The following is a 17,113-nucleotide window of genomic DNA, read 5'->3' as shown; positions in this document are numbered from 1 at the left end:
AAAAAAAAAAAAGGCATATGGCTCGTGGTGGGTTGCAGTGGATTATTATAAACAAAGCAGTATCCTAAATGACAGTTTCTGTGCTTAGATATAAATTTTATTGGAGTAAGTCAAGAAGTCAAGTCAACCTCTGGTACATCATTTGAGGCTTTTGCTCTACTGAATGCTTTATTCCTGATTCTTATCAACAGAGAGGACCAAAAGCAGTTAACCTTTATATTGCAAGGAGGGCAGTACATCTTCACTCTCTTGCCCGAGGTCTGTGTTAATTTTCCTGCTGTCATGGTCTACTCCGGAGTGGTATCAATCATCTTGATATTCCGCAGTCCATCATGCTAGCCTTCTATACTAATTGACATTTTACTAATGGGACATAATAAGGAAAATGGGTCAAGAACTTTGAATGCCCTACTAAAACATATATATGTCAGAGGGTAGGTGGTAAGTCCTTGATGATTAAGGAGTCTGACACATCAGTGAACTTTTTAGGGATCCAGTGGTCTGGAACATGAAGGGACACACCCTCTGAAGTAAAGCCTGACTATGGCACAAGTAACTGTGCAATTGCAGTTGCCTGACATGAGCTTGGTGTTAACACAAACTCCCAGAAAGAGATTGAAAGGCATAGAAACAAACTAGTGTTAAGGAAATGATATCCTATATAATAAAAGCCTAATATGCTAAGTGTCTGGTCGACCGGTTGGCCATTCAACCAATCAAAGCATAATATACTAATGATATGCTAAGGCTGCTCAACTGCTCACTATGACAAGCACTGACCACCAGGGGGCAGACAGTCAATTGGTCAACCAGTTGCTATGATGTGCACCGACCACCAGGGGGCAGATGCTCTGACCGGTAGGTTAGCTTGCAGCTGGAGTCCTGCCAAGATCGGGACTGAGTGAGATGGGCCGGATACACCCTGGAGCCCTCCCACGGTCCCTCCCCAGCCCTGATCATGCACCAATGGGGTCCCTCGGCCTGGCCTGCACCCTCTCGCAATCCGGGCTGAGAGGACCCCCCACCACCACCACCACCAATGCATGAATTTCGTGCACCAGGCTCTAGTATTAAAAAAAAAGACTCAAGTAGCTCAGAAGATGCAAAAACTATGACTTGTTGGCCTAGAACTCCATATCACCTGCCCCTGTTGCACAGGTGCCACTTCCTAAGCTCACACCTATGGCCTCATGGGAAATCACCTATAACCAACTGATGGAGAAGGAAAAGTCTTGAACCTAAGTCTTGATCAAAGACAGTTACAATGCTATATTGGAGTTCTATAGAAATGAATCACTGTCACAATACAGTCTCTCTCAGGAGTGACTCTGAAAATATAGGAATAGCCACAGGAGGTTCAAGAGTGTCAACCAGCTCCTCTTTGGCCAACCCACTGCTTGCACAATAGGCAAATGAACCAAGTGGCTCTGGTGGGAAGCTCAGAACCTATACATGGATCCAAAAGCAGGTGCTCCAGAAACCAAGAGGTAGAACTCGGCTTAGCCTCTCTCACCATCACTCTCAATGACCCAGTTGCAGAATTTGTACTTTCTGTCCCTACAACCTTGTATCTGCTGGGTTTGGAGATCTTGATTCCCAGGGGAGCATTGCTTCCCAGAAAACACATTAAGTATTTTACCGAACTGGAATTGAACTATTTTTAACTCAGCATGCCAATGGACAAGAAAAGAATTTCTATACTGAATGGTTTGACTGTCATTCCAGCGGTTGCTACACAATGGGGACAAATACAAGTACACCTACATTGGCAGGACTCACTGAGGCACCACTTGGAGATTCTGTGCCCAATGATAGTTGTAAATGGACACTCACAGCAACTATTGCTTGACTGAGGAAAACAACTGAGAGTTCATGTATATTAGGGATGAGGGACTGTGCAACATACCAAGCAAGCAACCTAGAGCGGCTGATATACTGACTAAAGGTGAGAGATACTAGAATGGGTGACAGACAAGGGAGTTGTTAAATATCAGCTTTGACCCTGGGTACCACTGCAGCAGTGAAAACTATCACTTGTTTCTAATCCTCTTTAAATCTTAGGTGATTGAAACTTACCACTACTTTGAAGGATTAGCCTTGCACCTCCTTCTTTAAGCAGTAGAGAAAGCGTCCTGTTCTCATACAAGATCTAGGATATTATAACAGGATGCAAGTGAATCTGATTGGTGCAGGGATGTAGTATAGGAAACTCAGTCTGTGTATCACCCTAGATCCACCACTCCCTGTCTACCCCATTCCACCCAGACCGCAACTGTTTGCAATGCTTCCAGATATTTGAAATATACCCACAGTGTTTAAGTCTCAGCCACTGCCACTGAACATTGAAGGCCCCCACATTTAGCCCCAAATGACAGGGAGTTACTGATACACTGTAGGTCAGAGACTCTGACTGCCTCAGGGGCTGCCTGGAAGGGCTACATACTACAACCTGGACATATAGGAAGTTAATGCCTTGTAAGGTGAACTTTACTACACCAGAGGATTCTGTTCTTTTTTTTTTTTTTAAATATATTTTATTGACTTTTTACAGAGAGGAGGGGAGAGGGATAGAGAGTTAGAAACATCGATGGGAGAGAAACATCGATCAGCTGCTTCCTGCACACCCCCTACTGGGGATGTGCCCACAACCAAGGTACATGCCCTTGACCAGAATCGAACCTGGGACCCTGGGACCCTTCAGTCCCCAGGCCGATGCTCTATCCACTGAGCATAACCGATTAGGGCAGAGGATTCTGTTCTTAACAAGCCTGGTACCTATTTGCATCCAGTAAACACTTGATAAATTGATAAGAGAACGTAGGCAAATGTGAGAGAAAATGTTTGTCAAATGTCTCAGTTTGTTGTGTGTGTGGAAGGAGAAAAAAGCACAGAATCTTGTACCAGGCCTTGAGCTAGGGAGAGGGCACAGGTCTAATTACTGCCCTCAGAGAAGTAAAAGTTCAGTGGAGGAGGCAGACATGTGAACAGATTGATACAATGGAGGGGAATGACACCAGGAGGTACATTTCTCACCCTTCCTTCTCTCCGATAGACTGCTCTGAGGTGTGGTGTTTCCATATGGCTTCTCAGGAGAGATCCTGCAAATCTCAGCATCTGGCTGACTGTGTCAGGAAGATGTGACGGTCTTATTAGCTCATCCTCTTGAATTTTTTCTTTTCTTTCTTTCTTTTTTTTTTTTTTTTTTTTGCCTCAATTGCCTTTATCCTCATTCTTGCTTCCCTAGGAATGCACCCACCTCACCACCCCCAATACAATGTTAGCATGTTAGATTTTGCTGTAGGTACTTTTTCTGTAATACTGAGCAAGAAGTCAACTATTTTAGTTTCTTTTAAAGAGTGGGTGATTCAGGACTCTGTTTCCAATCTGACATTAAGGAGCTTAGAAGTCACCACTCCATTCTAACAGCAGTTATAAAGCAGAACAAAATGAAAAATTAACAGCTTTTTTAAAAGATCTGTCACAGATATAAGGTCACAGGGCAAACTGCTGCTCCCAAAATTGGAGAGACTTTTTATATTTGAATACAGAAAATCACAACTTACCAGAGCAGAAACCCAGGAACAGTCACCTCCATGGGAACCAATGCCAGAGTAGGAAAACCTGTAATGGATGAATTACTGGAGGCTCAGTGTGGACAATCTGAGAATTAAAAACTCCAAGGTGAACCAGTCACAGGGCCCCCACACATTTGTGAGTTTAACCTCCAGGAGCTCCACTAGGTCCTCACAGTGAATATGGAGAAATATACCCTCAAGTTTCCAGTAGCAGAAGGACATAAAGAACCATGTTGAAATATGCCAGAGGATTCTGTTCTTAACAAGCCTGTTACCTATTTGCATCCAGTAAACATTTGATAAATTGATAAGGGAACATAGGCAAATGTGAGAGAAAACATTTGTCCAATGTCTCAGTTTGTTGTGCGTGTGGAAGGAGAAAAAAGCATGGAATCTTGTTCCGGGCCTTGAGCTAGGGAAAGGGCACAGGTCTAATTACTGCCCTCAGAGAAGTCAAAGTCCAGTGTAGGAGGCAGACATGTGAATAGATTGATACAATGGAGAGGAATTGGAGACCCCCAAATGGAATCAAGTTATTCTAGATGGGTTGGGTACAACCAGGGAAGAGAAGACAACAATCAGAGAAGACTGTCTAGAGAACAGGATCTTCCAGGATACATCTTGGAAAATGCAGTGTGCAAAGCAGGAAAGGGCATTCTCAGGCAGAGGAAACCAGGCTGTAGAAACAGACAAGGGCACCAAATCAAAGAAGTCCTTGTGTGCAACAAAATGGAACCTTATTTTACCAATATGTGGATCCACTAAAGGCTTTTAAGCAGGAAAGATGGCTTGATCAGACTTATGCAAAGAAACTTTATTCTGTCTTCTGTGGACATTGTCACTGCTGTAGACAACTCTCCCAGCCACTGCTCAGCCTTGGAATATTCCATCCAGCTTGTAAGAAATAAGTCAAATGAGAAAACTTTGAAACTGCATAGTCAGAGACAGAGGGATTCCTGGACTTGCTAGCTCACAAAAGGAAGAAAAAAATTGCAAGCCTGTTACTGTCTTGCTTGAGATCTCACCTGCTATGTGATTTCCTTGTGACTGTGTAAGTTCCTGATCCATTCTACTAAATCGTGAAAGAAACCATGGTTTGGAATCTAATCTGAGCGCTGAAAGTTTGTGGTAAAATTGAAGATGTATTGCCTCCTCTGCCTTATTAGGCCATCCCCAAACAGTAATTATGAAGTTGCTTTCTCTTTCTCTTCTTAAGTTCTATTAGTAGAATAAGATTGCATGTATAGGCAACAAACACACATGGACACCAAGGGGTTGGTCTGATAACCCATCACTTGGCACCAAACATATTTTACTACTAGATCAATTTCTGACAGGGTTGACATCCAAATGTAAACTCCTGGATTTCTGTAAGAACACAAATTCTGTCAAATTACAATAGGCAGGCAGCTACATTCTATCCCTTTGCAAATGAATTTCAACACAATTACATCATGCCAATCTCTTTTAAGACAAGTACACTTTAAAAACAAGCCAAAGTCTAAGGATGAAACTTTGTGGGTTCAGAACTCCCAAGAAGACAAAAACATCTCAAGTTCACTAAGGGAATGAAGAGGAGTAACTCTCCCTCCCACCATTACATTTCCATCCCAACCAGCATCCCAGTGCTTGTCCAAAGACAGGAGGACCCTTAGCATTGGGGAAGATCAGAACTGGGGACTGAGGGTAACCAGGGTCTGATTGCTTTTCTTCCCACTCCTCCCTCACACAACAAAGCTTCACGTAGTCTGATCTGCCAAACAAAGCATCTTGCCTGCTTTTCCCACGTACCCCCCCCCCCCACCGCCCCGCCCGTGCCCACCCGCCTAGGATTTGGGAAGGAATTTTTTAAAAAATCTTTATTGTTTAAAGTATTACATAGGTCCTCCTTTCCCCCCATTAACCTCTTCCAGCCCACTCCCGTCCTCCCCACATTCCCCCACCCAGGCCCTCACCACCCCATTGTCCATGGGTTATGCATATATGCATACAAGTTCATTGGTTGATCTCTTCCTAACCACCCTCCCCTGCAGGAAGGAATATTTTTAAACTAGCAATATCAACACCAAATGCAAGGAACTCATTATATTTGATTTCTTTTCAAGTCACCTTACAAATATGGTCTTTGAAGCATAATGAAAACACCCAGAGACATAAAATGCTGCTTAAAACCGTCCCCTGTAGAACTTATCCCTTCTGCTGCAAAAAGATGAAAAAGAAATATTTCCAAGTGTTCTGAGTTCTGTACTTATCAGTCATCATATGAACTTCAATTGAAAAAAAAAAGGGGGGTCACCAAGTGTTTAAAAATCTGCTTTAATTATATTTTCATGAATTCCCAAAGAACATCATTGCAGTGAATGTTACAAAAAAGCAAAGAGAGACATCTGAACATACAATAAAAAATGGATTCACAGTGAAAATAATGTATGTTGGTACTAAAATATAGTTACTTGGTTCCCTAAAGGAAAAGGTTTCTTCTAATTATTCACTTGGGTTTTATTAGGATCAAGTTTTGTGGTGTGTTTTTTTTTCTCAAAAGCTTTGGGGGAAGTTTTCAATTTCTGCTACTATTGTTAGCATCTGAAAGTCTCTCATTCTGAAAGCCATTATTTGCAGCCTATTATTCAATCAGAAAATTCAAAAGTACAAACACCAGCTTGGCAACTGTGTTCTTATTACATACAAAGCCATTAGCAAAAATATGTAACAAAATTTATGTAAAACAAAGTTTGTCCTTATACTAGCATACAGAATTTTGCTTTATTCCACACCTCACCGCCTGCTGTAAAATGAGAGGGTCTGGGGGGAGTAGCTACCAGAACTCTTATTCTGGTTGGGGGAGAGAAATCTTAAAAGATAAGGTAACTATTTTAATCACCTTTTAACCAAGTTGTAAAAACGCATCTGGGATTCTCAACAAAGGAGGAAAAATAGGAACGATGATAATGGCTTTAAAATAAAGAATTCATCCCTTCGTCCTTTGCAAAGTCTCTTAGCTAACTCAAGTTAGAAAGTGAAAATGACTACATTGGTGACTGTGATTTCAGGTGAACATACGTACACTGTCACCCAAGCTGCTGAGAAGGTTCGCATGGAGGGCATGCACATATTTCATACTGATAGAGTTTACACCACAGGGAGAAAGATCATACAGGTACGTGGGGAATGCCACCCAAATCCATACATAAACGCATAAACAGGAAGAACTCATGGAGTCAAAGGGAGACCAAAATACAAGTTTAAAAATACATGTTCAAATCATTTCAAAGCCAAGGACCCTGTTTACTGAAAACTCTTGACAGTTCTACAGAATACCTTGTAAACATTGAAAATGCAGCGTTATGTAATTCACAGTCTCAAAAGAAAATAAATTTCTGGTTTATCATCGCTGCTTGGCTCTGTCTGAAAAACAGAATTATCTGAACAAAGCTGGTCGGCATGGCCCGCGTGCAGGGCTGCGCATGCGCCCTCGGGGATGCCCCGGCCTTCCACGCCGCTGCCCTTGGTGTTGCTCAGGTAGCCGGCTATGTAGGAGCCGGTGGAGTGCCGGTTCCCCGCGGGCGCGGGTGCCGTGGGCTTGTTTCGAAGAACCACTCCACCCACGTGGGTGGGGTTCACACCCTTTTGCTTGTTGGCTTCCTGCTTCTCCTTGGCACGGCTGGCAATATTGCGCACTCTGCTCTGACTTCTGGATGACAGCTTTCTGACCAGCGCCCTGGGGAACTGATTGGCATCCTGCTTTGCATACAGCACCTGGCAGCTGTCTTCCTGGTCAAAGGACACGAGTTTCCGCAGCTGCTCTGTCAGGCCATCCATAGGCTCTAACGACTGTGTCTTCACAGTCACACCCTTCCTGTCTCGGATGCCCGTTGTAACAAAACTCTTACTAATACACTGGTACTTGCTTTCGAAATTGCAGGCAATGTCCTCCGATGTTAAGTCCCCCAGGCTTTTGGATTTGCAAGGACTGGGCAGCTTCAGAACAGGCAGGGGAGGCTGCTGGGGCTGCTTGGGCGCAGGGGCATGCAAGTCTTGGGCACCAGACGGGGGCACGCAGGTCTGGTTCATTTTTGCATCTGAATTGGAGAAGTGCTTGTGCATAAAACCAGCACCCTGATAGGCTAGACAAGAACGACTTTGATTTTTGACACCTTGACTAGTGTTGAATATTTCAGAGACAGGAGGGTGGAGAGTCGCTTTGCAGTAGCCATTTCTCAAGCCTCTTTGAAAATGGTCCACCACATCCCCACTGTACTTCAGTTTGAAAGGAGAAGCAAGGGGACTTGTGCCTTCTCGCCTATAATCATAGGTGGTTATAGACAGATTTTCTGAGTCTCCATCGATTTCCACAAGACTGCTCTCCCCAGAAATTAAACAGAGTGTGGGGTCAGCTATTCCGTCTCCCAGGGTCACGTCGGTGGAAGAGGCAAGGCTGTTCTTCAGGATTTCCCAGTCTTTCCCATTGGGGGGACTTTTTGGTAACCAGCAGTGAGAAGTGTTAGAGGAACAAGGCAGGTTGCTTTCCATGGCCCCTGTCTTGGCCTTAGCAGAAGGGGCATCATCTAGTTTGGTTTTAGAGACGTTAGGAGTGCAGGTAGTTTCACAAACCACGGTGTGTGTTGAGCGTTCGGGGGTCTCAGGACTTAAGAACGCAATCCGCTCAGGAGTTGAGCAGAGTAAGGATGCCTTTCCCTTGGGAAAGTCATGTTTGAAGGGCATTTTTAGGTCCATGGTGGGCAACGGAGGATGGTCTGACCTCATACGGGTGCCATGAAGATGAGAAACAACTGTGACCTGATCCCTGGTCTCATCAAACTGGCCAATCAGTGCTGAGATGGAGCTGCCCGGCTCATTCTCATTCGTTAAAGTGACATTGTCGATAAGGTGGGAAATGTCACTCTCCTGCAGAATCTCGGTAGAATGTAAGTCAGGTGTGTCAGGACAGAGCGTAGAGACGTCTGACAAAGAAAAGGATGTTGTAGCTCTGCCCTTACCACAATTACCATCCATGCTTTTAATCTCCAGATGGCTCTGAGAAAGGATGCTTCCTGACAATGTGCTTTTCCCTTCCACAAAGCCCCCCGCATTCCCATTCTCCTTAGTTTTCACACCATACGGATCTTGCGTTAGGTTAACTGCAGGATTAAGGGCCAAATGCTTCTGCGGGGAGAGGGATCTGTTGGGGTAGCAATGTTCCTGGCCATCACCTGACACTGTTGGTTTGGTTCTCCCACCCTTGGGACCTGGCACTCCCTCATGTTCTGTGATTGACATCTTGGTAATAGAAACAGCAGAGTCCCCTTGGCTGATGTCTTTGTGGAGGAGAGCGCTGGAGGAAGAGGATAACTTTTTGCTGAAATGTGGAAAACGTTGATCTTTTATACTTGCCTTCCCATTTCTGCTGCCATCCCCATCTTCTGCTGAATGAAACAAACAACATTTTAAGTGACATGTAGCACTTTATGTAGAAGCTGCACACACTCATGTTTGTCTTCAGACAGACAAATGGAGAATGTGAATCTGTTACATCGTGAAAGGATATAATTATGGATTGCATAGATTTTCAACAAAGTATCTGTGTGATGAAATGGTAAAATATATGTATAGGAATTTCACTGAGGTTTCCCTTTGAATATCGATTACATCAGTTAAGGATGTAATATTCATTATCCAAAAAAAAAAATGTCAATGAGTTACCATACTTTTACAGTGAGGATTACCTTAAGTTGTTTCCTATTCAGATTTGTACTACACAGAAGCATGGCAATAAAAACAGAACAAGACAGCTCTGTTAAACAAAGTATTGTGGTACCTGTAAGCAAGATACTATAAGTTTTCAGAGTTAAGCATGTATTAAAAGTACAAATGATATTATTTTAAAAAATTGTTCTGGCAAAAGATATAATTAATTTCTAAAATAAAATGGAAGGTGCAATAAATATATTAAAATGTCAATATATTGTCTTTAAAATGTAAAATTGAAGAATCAGTCACTAATTCTATGCCATTGTGAATGCCTAATTTTCTGTTATCATATTTTTGTTTCTAGTAAACACATTTTACATTGCAATCTCCCCTACAAGAGGCAGCAAAATATCAAGCACAGTAAGGAAAACTGTAAAAACACACAAATCACAGCAATTTGGGGTACCCCATCATGCTTATTATAGTGCTAAGACAATATTGGGTGTTTAAGTATTCTTGGTCAGATTCTTTTAATAGTATTTCAATGCTTTCAGTCATGATATATAAAAAAAATAATTTGTTTAATTATTAAATATTTTCCTAACTAAAAATATTCATCATAAATCTTTGATAAACCCTGAAATTATAAGGAAAATAATTAAATTTCCAATAATGTTACCACTCAGAGTCAGGCACTGTATGTTTTTGTAGAGGAAAAGAACTATGTATAGAATTTTATATTCAGCATTTTCACCACTTAATATTTTTTCTACATTATAACTTGAATCATTCCATGGCTATGTATTGCTCCATATTTGCTACAAATTTTATCTATACATATACATATACATATATGAAAGACTAACTTATATAATTGTTTTTTAAATGGAAGAAAAAAACATCACCTCAATATTGCTTTCTAACTCACCTTAATGCTATTAACATCTTAATTTTGGCATTGACAGAATAACTACCAATTTTTATTAAATGTAGTTTTATTTTCTCCCAAATGGAATTCTAATATAAATTTTGAGGCATGTATTTCATCTCTCCTCTGATATTCCTCTTAGCAAAAATTTCAGACTTTTAAACTCCCTTTTCTTATTCAAATAAGCCATTCAAAAATTGGTGTATCTCCCTAAAATATCTTTAAAATAAAAAAATTAATATAAGCACAAAATGGTGCTTATGAGAAAATCGATTATTGAAGTTACATCGTATGATAAAAGGAGAATTTCCTAAAAGAAATAGGTATCACATTCAACTTGTCTGAAATTATCCTGATTTAATTAAAACGTACTTGTTTCAGAGACATCGAATGAACATAGTTTTGGTGCTAAATTATCTAGAATAAGGCAGGAGAAGGAATCACTGACACAAGCCAAGAAGTCTTTGGTACATTGCAAGGCAAGCCTCACTGTTTATCAAGTTCTTGATATGAGGGAAGTATTCTGCTCACATTAGGGGAAAAGCTGGGTAACATGCTTGAGGAGCCTATAACCCGGAAGGAGCTGCAGCCAGGCTGCCTTCCCAACAGCATCCAGGGGTCAGGGAAACGAGGCCACAGGAAAACAGTGCCTGAGCTACCTCTGGAGGAATCAGAGATGTTTAAGTGAAAATAGTAACTTGCTTTAACATCTGGTTTTTCCTCTTTCTCCACAAACATTCCCAGTCACAGAAATATATGATATGTTGGGGAGAGAAATACAACTATATTCAACTTCAGAAAAATCAATACATTCCTATTCAGCCTGAGAACAATCAGTATATAAGGTACCCACCGAGAAAACCAAGGTCTCTGCTCATATTCTGCAGGTTTCACCTCTCTCTACCAGACCCAATAGATCACTGCAATCACCCCTGCTGATGTCTCATCACTCACTGTCACTTTTAGATGTCAATGTGAGTTTAGGCTTAAGCTCTTCTACCACCCTCTCCCCAAAGTTTAAAATCTGGTCTAAAAAAATAACTTCAGTCCAGCCGGTGTTGCTCAGTGGTTAGTCCGGCCGGTGTGGCTCAGTGTTGACCTATGAACAAGGAAGTTATCCTTCGATTCCCGGTCAGGCACATGCCCGGGGTTGCAGGCTCAATCCCCAGTAGGGGGCGTGCAGGAGGCAGCCGATCACTGAGTCTCATCATTGGTGTTTCTCTCCCTCTCCCTTCCTCTCTGAAATCAATACAAATATATATATATATATATTTTTTTTTTTAAATAACTTTAACAACTATTTATTTTTCAGTGTGTTTTACTTTGACTACAAATGTCAACCACATTATAATAACTAGAGATCAAAATGCCGCTTACAGGGGTTTCTTTTTAGAGAAACTTAAAGCATCTTACCCAGAAAGTTTTCTTTTCCGTCAGTGTCTTCTGCTGTTTCGGATACAGGCAGCGACAAAGCCCCCAGAAAGCACTTGTCAACAGGCATGGAGACCGGGCGCACCTGCAGGCTCCTCGTGGTCCTCCTCACAACACCATCCTGAGCCCTGGCAGCCTCAGACACGGAGTCCTTTACCTCCACCACCTCCTGGAAGCCCATTTTGCTCTTTTTCCTGCCTTTGGCCGGCGCGCTGGCCGTGCGGCGCAGAATCCTCTCTCCAATCGATCGCTTCCGCACGTAATGGGAACTGCTTTCTGAAGAACTGTGCCTGGGGTTCTTATTGAACAGTCCCTTCAGACCTTGGAGCTGTCTGTTCTGGAGATACAAAAGGACCAACCACGAAGTCAGCAAAGGGAGTGGTGTCAACATCTTGCCCTTTTAAGATGACACAGCTCCATGAAAAATGGAATACAAAATGGAAATTTTCAGCCATTGCAATATATTCAGACCAAGAAAACAGCAGCTCACAGCATGTTTGCACAACGTCATGCACGTCTTATCCACCTTCGTGAGGAAGGCAGCCTTCCAGAAGTTTCCTACCCAGAGGTGAGGAGGGGGCAGGGAAAGTTTTCACAGTTAACAGACTGTTAAAAACTTCAGCCGCCTTAAAGCAACGGATGTGTGTTTCAAACTGGTAAGCAGGAAAATGGAGTGACATGACAGAGTATGAGGCCATAACTGTTTAAAAAAGACATATGTCAGCAAGAACAAAGCACCATGCTGAGCAACTACCTTTGTAGCTCCTAGAAAGTGCAATATAGTGTAACTGGGGTTGAGTATTAAAGGGCTCCACTGTAAGGGAAGAGACAAACAGACAAAACACAATCTGGGCTCAGTTCAAGGTGGCACAAGGGAAAACGAAAGAAAAAATGCATATATGCTTCTATAACCCTTGTCTTGGGGTCTCAGTGATTTTAGCCACGGGTTCATTCATGGCTCCACTCACACCACCACATGGCGGTTTGTGCATCCCAACCCAAACAGACCTTGAAAATAATAAATTCTATGACTTCTAAGTGGACACTTGTTTAGGAGAGAGAAGTCCTGTGGAACATTTTCTTTTTCATATTTTAATTTATTTCTGGATCAAGTTTTAAACAACTTCTGAATTTTACTATTTCGGTCAAGAATGATAAATACTAGAAAAAATACTTAGTTACCCTGGGATTCCTAGAAATTAAGAGTCATTTTTTGATCATTTATATTTGTGTGTATTTAGGCCAGAGGAAAAAATATCAACAAGCAGCACAAACAGAAACCCAGGACCAAACGTAGAAAGTCGAGGAATAAAACTGCATCACTCTTAGAGATTAGATTCTCAGACATCCCATCACCTATGACTGATGTGAGAAACATAAACCCCTAATTGAGGCTGAATTCATCCATTTCCTAGCAATTGCTTGTAGTCGAGGTAATATTAATATCAGCCAACATTTTTGAGCATTTATTATGGGCCAGGCAGATTTCTAAGGATAACATTTACTTATTTATGCGGTAGGTACTATTTTTACTCCACACGTACAGGTGAGAAAGCTGAGGCACAGAGGATGTATATGCCTCTGCAGCAAAGCTCCACGCTACGCATTCTTCCTGGGAGAGAACAGTATTTCTGGGCCTTACTCAGTGCTCTCAGAGCCCCTCCAAATCCCATTTGGTTCTGCAAATGCATTCCAGCGGCCAAGTCTCCAATTACTTGGCGTGACCGGAGGACAGCCTATTGATTTATAAACCTCAAGGGAGTTGTGCAATGAAGTGAGCAGTGTCAGGAGAGAACTAGAATACATTTTTGTGGTCTTTTTCTTAAGTCCTGTGGGTGGCTTTAAATTTCATTCTTGAATTTTAGGTTTTCTATTAAATACAATGGCATCTCCAATGAAGGCAGCCTGCCTAGAACTGGCTGGAATCACAGCTTGGTTAGTACAAGTAATTCATCAAACATCCGAGACACTAGATTTCCCATTGCAGCCAGCCGGGAGTTTTAAGAATTAAAATAAAAATCAACATTTAACTCTTATCTCCACTGTGTTAACCAATGATCACCTGAGAGAACAGTTTTCTGTCAAGCCCAGAGGGGCCCGCTGGGGGAAAGAATGGGTACACACGCCTACGAGCAGACGGAGCGCACATGTGGATGGGGACCTGAGCACGGGACAGCACAGGGCTCTCTGGGCTTCCCTACAATTTTCTGCTCAAGAGGTACAGTCCTTTGATGCAGTTAGTCAGTAAGTAACTTTGTTAAGGACCATCAGATTATTGCATGCGGCTTTAACCCCTATAACCTTTCTCACCTTTCCATAGATTTCATTGATTGTTATGTGAACAAATATGGATGCTTCCGTCAGCCCTTCCAAATAGACATGCCGGTAGCCTGGTAAGAGAAGAGAAAGCAGTTTTCTTTCATTGAATTTGCATTTGGCTTCCCCACCAGTACAGTCAAATTAGGATTTTGACTTTACATTTCACAAAGCATGTCAACACACATATTATCATACAACGCATTTAACATGTCATACATTGTGTATATCAACACCATACATTAAAACTTCCAAAGAAAATGGAATGGCCAGTCTAGAGAGGAAAGGCCAGGCCATACCTACCAGGCACTAAACTGCTGAAGGTCACAGTTCTTTGTCCAACGAAGTCTCGTCCAATAGGATCGTGATCCCACACAAGGAACCGAACCAAAGCTATTTCTGGCATGTGTACTGTAAATGTCAGGGTTTCTTCCCACACAGGGTTAAATCCTCAGAGAAACAGGAAAAGAAAAATCAGGAAAGCAAAGGGGTTGGCTAAAAATGAATTGGCCACAACATCTGCAAAGCAGGCAGTGAAAATTGCTTGCAATGGTTATTAAACTCATACAGAAGACCAAGCCGCCCCATGATGCCTTACTGAAATAAAGCCTCAGAATTTACCCCATTGCTAGAAAATAATTGGTAAGAAAATTGCCTGTAAATGATTACATCAATTCTAATAATCTTTGATGCCAAATTGCACTGCAGAGAAAGCTCTTTCACACAATATTCAGGATGCTTCAATGAGGTCAAAGTAGCTATAGTAGGGATCTAAGAATGTTTTAGCATAAAATAATAAAGAATGATTCCCACCCCCACCCCCACAAGAGAATTATGCCTCTCGCTCATCAAAAATTCTGCTGCTGCAATAATCACTAGCAACTGTTTCATAAGGAAGGTTTCTTGCAGATTTCAATGCTTAGATATCATGCTATTTAATTCTTAAGGCAATCTTCTAAGGGTGGTAGGTCAGGGTTTGTTTTTGTTTTCTTCTATTTAAGAAAAAAATGTGTATTACCAATGTTCAAAAATTACACAGGTAACACATACTCCTTTTTTTTAAGTAGGAAAATAAGTATTTATAAATAATTTTATAGTTGAAAAATTGATGTTCAGAGAAAATAATTAGTAACATTTATTAGTAACACACAATTAGTAACATTGCCTAATTAGACTATTCATTATTGATTTCCAGTGGCTTCTTGTGAAGCAAGACCTTAATATATAAAGGTCAAGTATTTTTATAGCTACTAAAAATAAATAGAAAGGTCTATAATTCAATTCAAATTCTAAATGCAAAACTCCATTTATTTCTTGGTAAGATTCTCTCAGATAAAATAATTATTTAAATTGATAAAAATTTAAGTACTCTGTAAGTTTTTCCTTTCTAAAAAAGAATATAAATTTTATTATAATGTATGCACTCAGGGGCATCAGCATTTAACCCTGTTAAACACCTTAGCTGATGGCATAATTATGGACTGAAAAGCATTGAAATGCAGTCCTTCCTGAACAAAAGAAGAGATTTTCTTTGTCTTGACTTAGTGATGACCTCTCAATTACTTCTGGGTGAAAAAAAACCTTTGAACACTGATAGGAAAATGCAATATAGGAAGTTCTTAAGCATGGTATTTAAGTAACAAGTTCGTGCTATTCTTTTACCCCCAAATTCCTCTCCTTAAAGTAGTGCTTAGAAAAACTCCCCTTCAGGTATCTCTTTGAATTTCTAATGTCTCCAATGTTTTGAGAATTGAGAAGAACAAATATGCAATAATGTTTATCAAACGTATGAACAAACACAATTTTAGATGATTGTGAAGAAAAAGACACAAAGGTTGGGTAAAGAAAGCGGTCCTTACATTATAGCCAAAAATACAAGAATGCTGCCCATTCACCACATGTGCATATTCAAGAAGAAGACTTGCCAGAGCATGCTGCCTGCGCCTTAGAGTCTTACATGCTCCAGAAAACAGGAGAAATCATCAGGACATAGATGTGCATAATAAAAACACAATATAAAAACAGGACGGAGGCATTTTCCTAAGTGGAGTTTTAACTCAGCCCTTTAAAATATAATTTATTCTTTTCATGAGAAAAAAAATTTTGCTTTGAAAGCAAAAATCTTGAGAGCCTAGATTACAATGTCCATCAAAACATCTCATTCATTAATCCCACGTTTACTTAGTTTTATGTATTGAATAGCCCTTAACATAAACTCAGATGGCAGTTATGGACTTTAGGAATTTCTGTTCTACATAGACACATTTTTCTTTTTCAGTGCAAATTCTATTTCTAGAGCACCCTGATTAAAGTGAACACAGACTATCATCTTACCATTGTCATCCACCACACGGGTTTGATCTTTACAACAATCTACTGGCAATCCAATAATTTCAACTTCAACAAAAGGATCGATGATCTATAAAGAGAGTGTATTATAATGACTAATTCATTTCTACACATGTGTTAATTAATATGAGAATACTGGCCAAAATGTCTACATTTCAGCAGTAATCCATTTTGTTAGGTGCTTAACAAGAAAAAGAAACTGTATGAGATACAGCTACATGGGACAGAAATAAAAAAAAATGGATTAAATTTTTGTTTGCCAGTATCTATTAACGTTATACAAACTTTACCCAATGATCTACAACTTCAGTTCAGGGTATACACCCAACAGATATGTGAGCTTTTTGTCTCTGTACAAATGCTCAGAGCAGCTGTATTCATAATAGTGACACTGGAAACAACCTAAATGTCTATTATGAGTGGGATGGATAAATTATGAAATATCCATTTAATGAATACTATACAACAACGAAAAAGAACAAATTTCTGCTATATAGACATAATGTTGAGCAAGCCAGACACAAAGAGTGAATACTGTAAAAGTAACTTACAAAAAGTTTGATCACAGACAAAATTATTATGATAGGGGTTGGTGTTTGATGAGGGAGCAGTACTGACTAGGATGGACAGAAGCTTTCTGGGGGTTCTGCTTTTGAACTGGGTTACATAATAATTAATAGAGCTTATCCTCATTATCTGTGAATTTTAATGTAGTTAAATCAGTGGTACTATAATATAAATTTTAAAATATTTAAAAAGATTTAAAAATAATCAAAAGAAAAAATATGAGTGTTTAGTCTTCCACCCCCTCCACATCACCCCTCCT

General features: G+C 40.6%; 1 protein-coding gene across 9 annotated transcripts in view; it reads right to left on the bottom strand.

Moving 5' to 3' along the window:
- Window positions 1–5,638: 5,638 nt before the first annotated feature.
- Window positions 5,639–17,113, bottom strand: part of PLCH1 (phospholipase C eta 1) — a gene marked incomplete at its 5' end in the record, with an annotated part of 168,068 nt that continues 156,593 nt past the window's right edge. For 5 of the 9 annotated variants that reach the window (XM_080657948.1, XM_080657949.1, XM_080657950.1 and 2 more), the window contains 6 exons: window positions 5,639–8,998; window positions 11,605–11,959; window positions 12,377–12,436; window positions 13,933–14,012; window positions 14,242–14,388; window positions 16,273–16,357. In XM_080657948.1, coding sequence (XP_080514074.1) covers window positions 6,927–8,998; window positions 11,605–11,959; window positions 12,377–12,436; window positions 13,933–14,012; window positions 14,242–14,388; window positions 16,273–16,357 — 2,799 coding nt within the window. In that variant the 3' untranslated portion in view covers window positions 5,639–6,926. Of the gene's footprint in view, window positions 8,999–9,298; window positions 9,327–11,604; window positions 11,960–12,376; window positions 12,437–13,932; window positions 14,013–14,241; window positions 14,389–16,272; window positions 16,358–17,113 lie in introns of all 9 variants that reach the window. The other 4 variants (XM_080657952.1, XM_080657953.1, XM_080657955.1 and 1 more) reach the window with 3 other exon arrangements.

Source organism: Plecotus auritus (genome assembly GCF_963455305.1).
Source record: "Plecotus auritus genome assembly, chromosome: 2".
NCBI classification, from domain to species: Eukaryota; Metazoa; Chordata; class Mammalia; order Chiroptera; family Vespertilionidae; genus Plecotus; species Plecotus auritus.
This window is presented reverse-complemented; position numbering and strand designations above follow the sequence as displayed.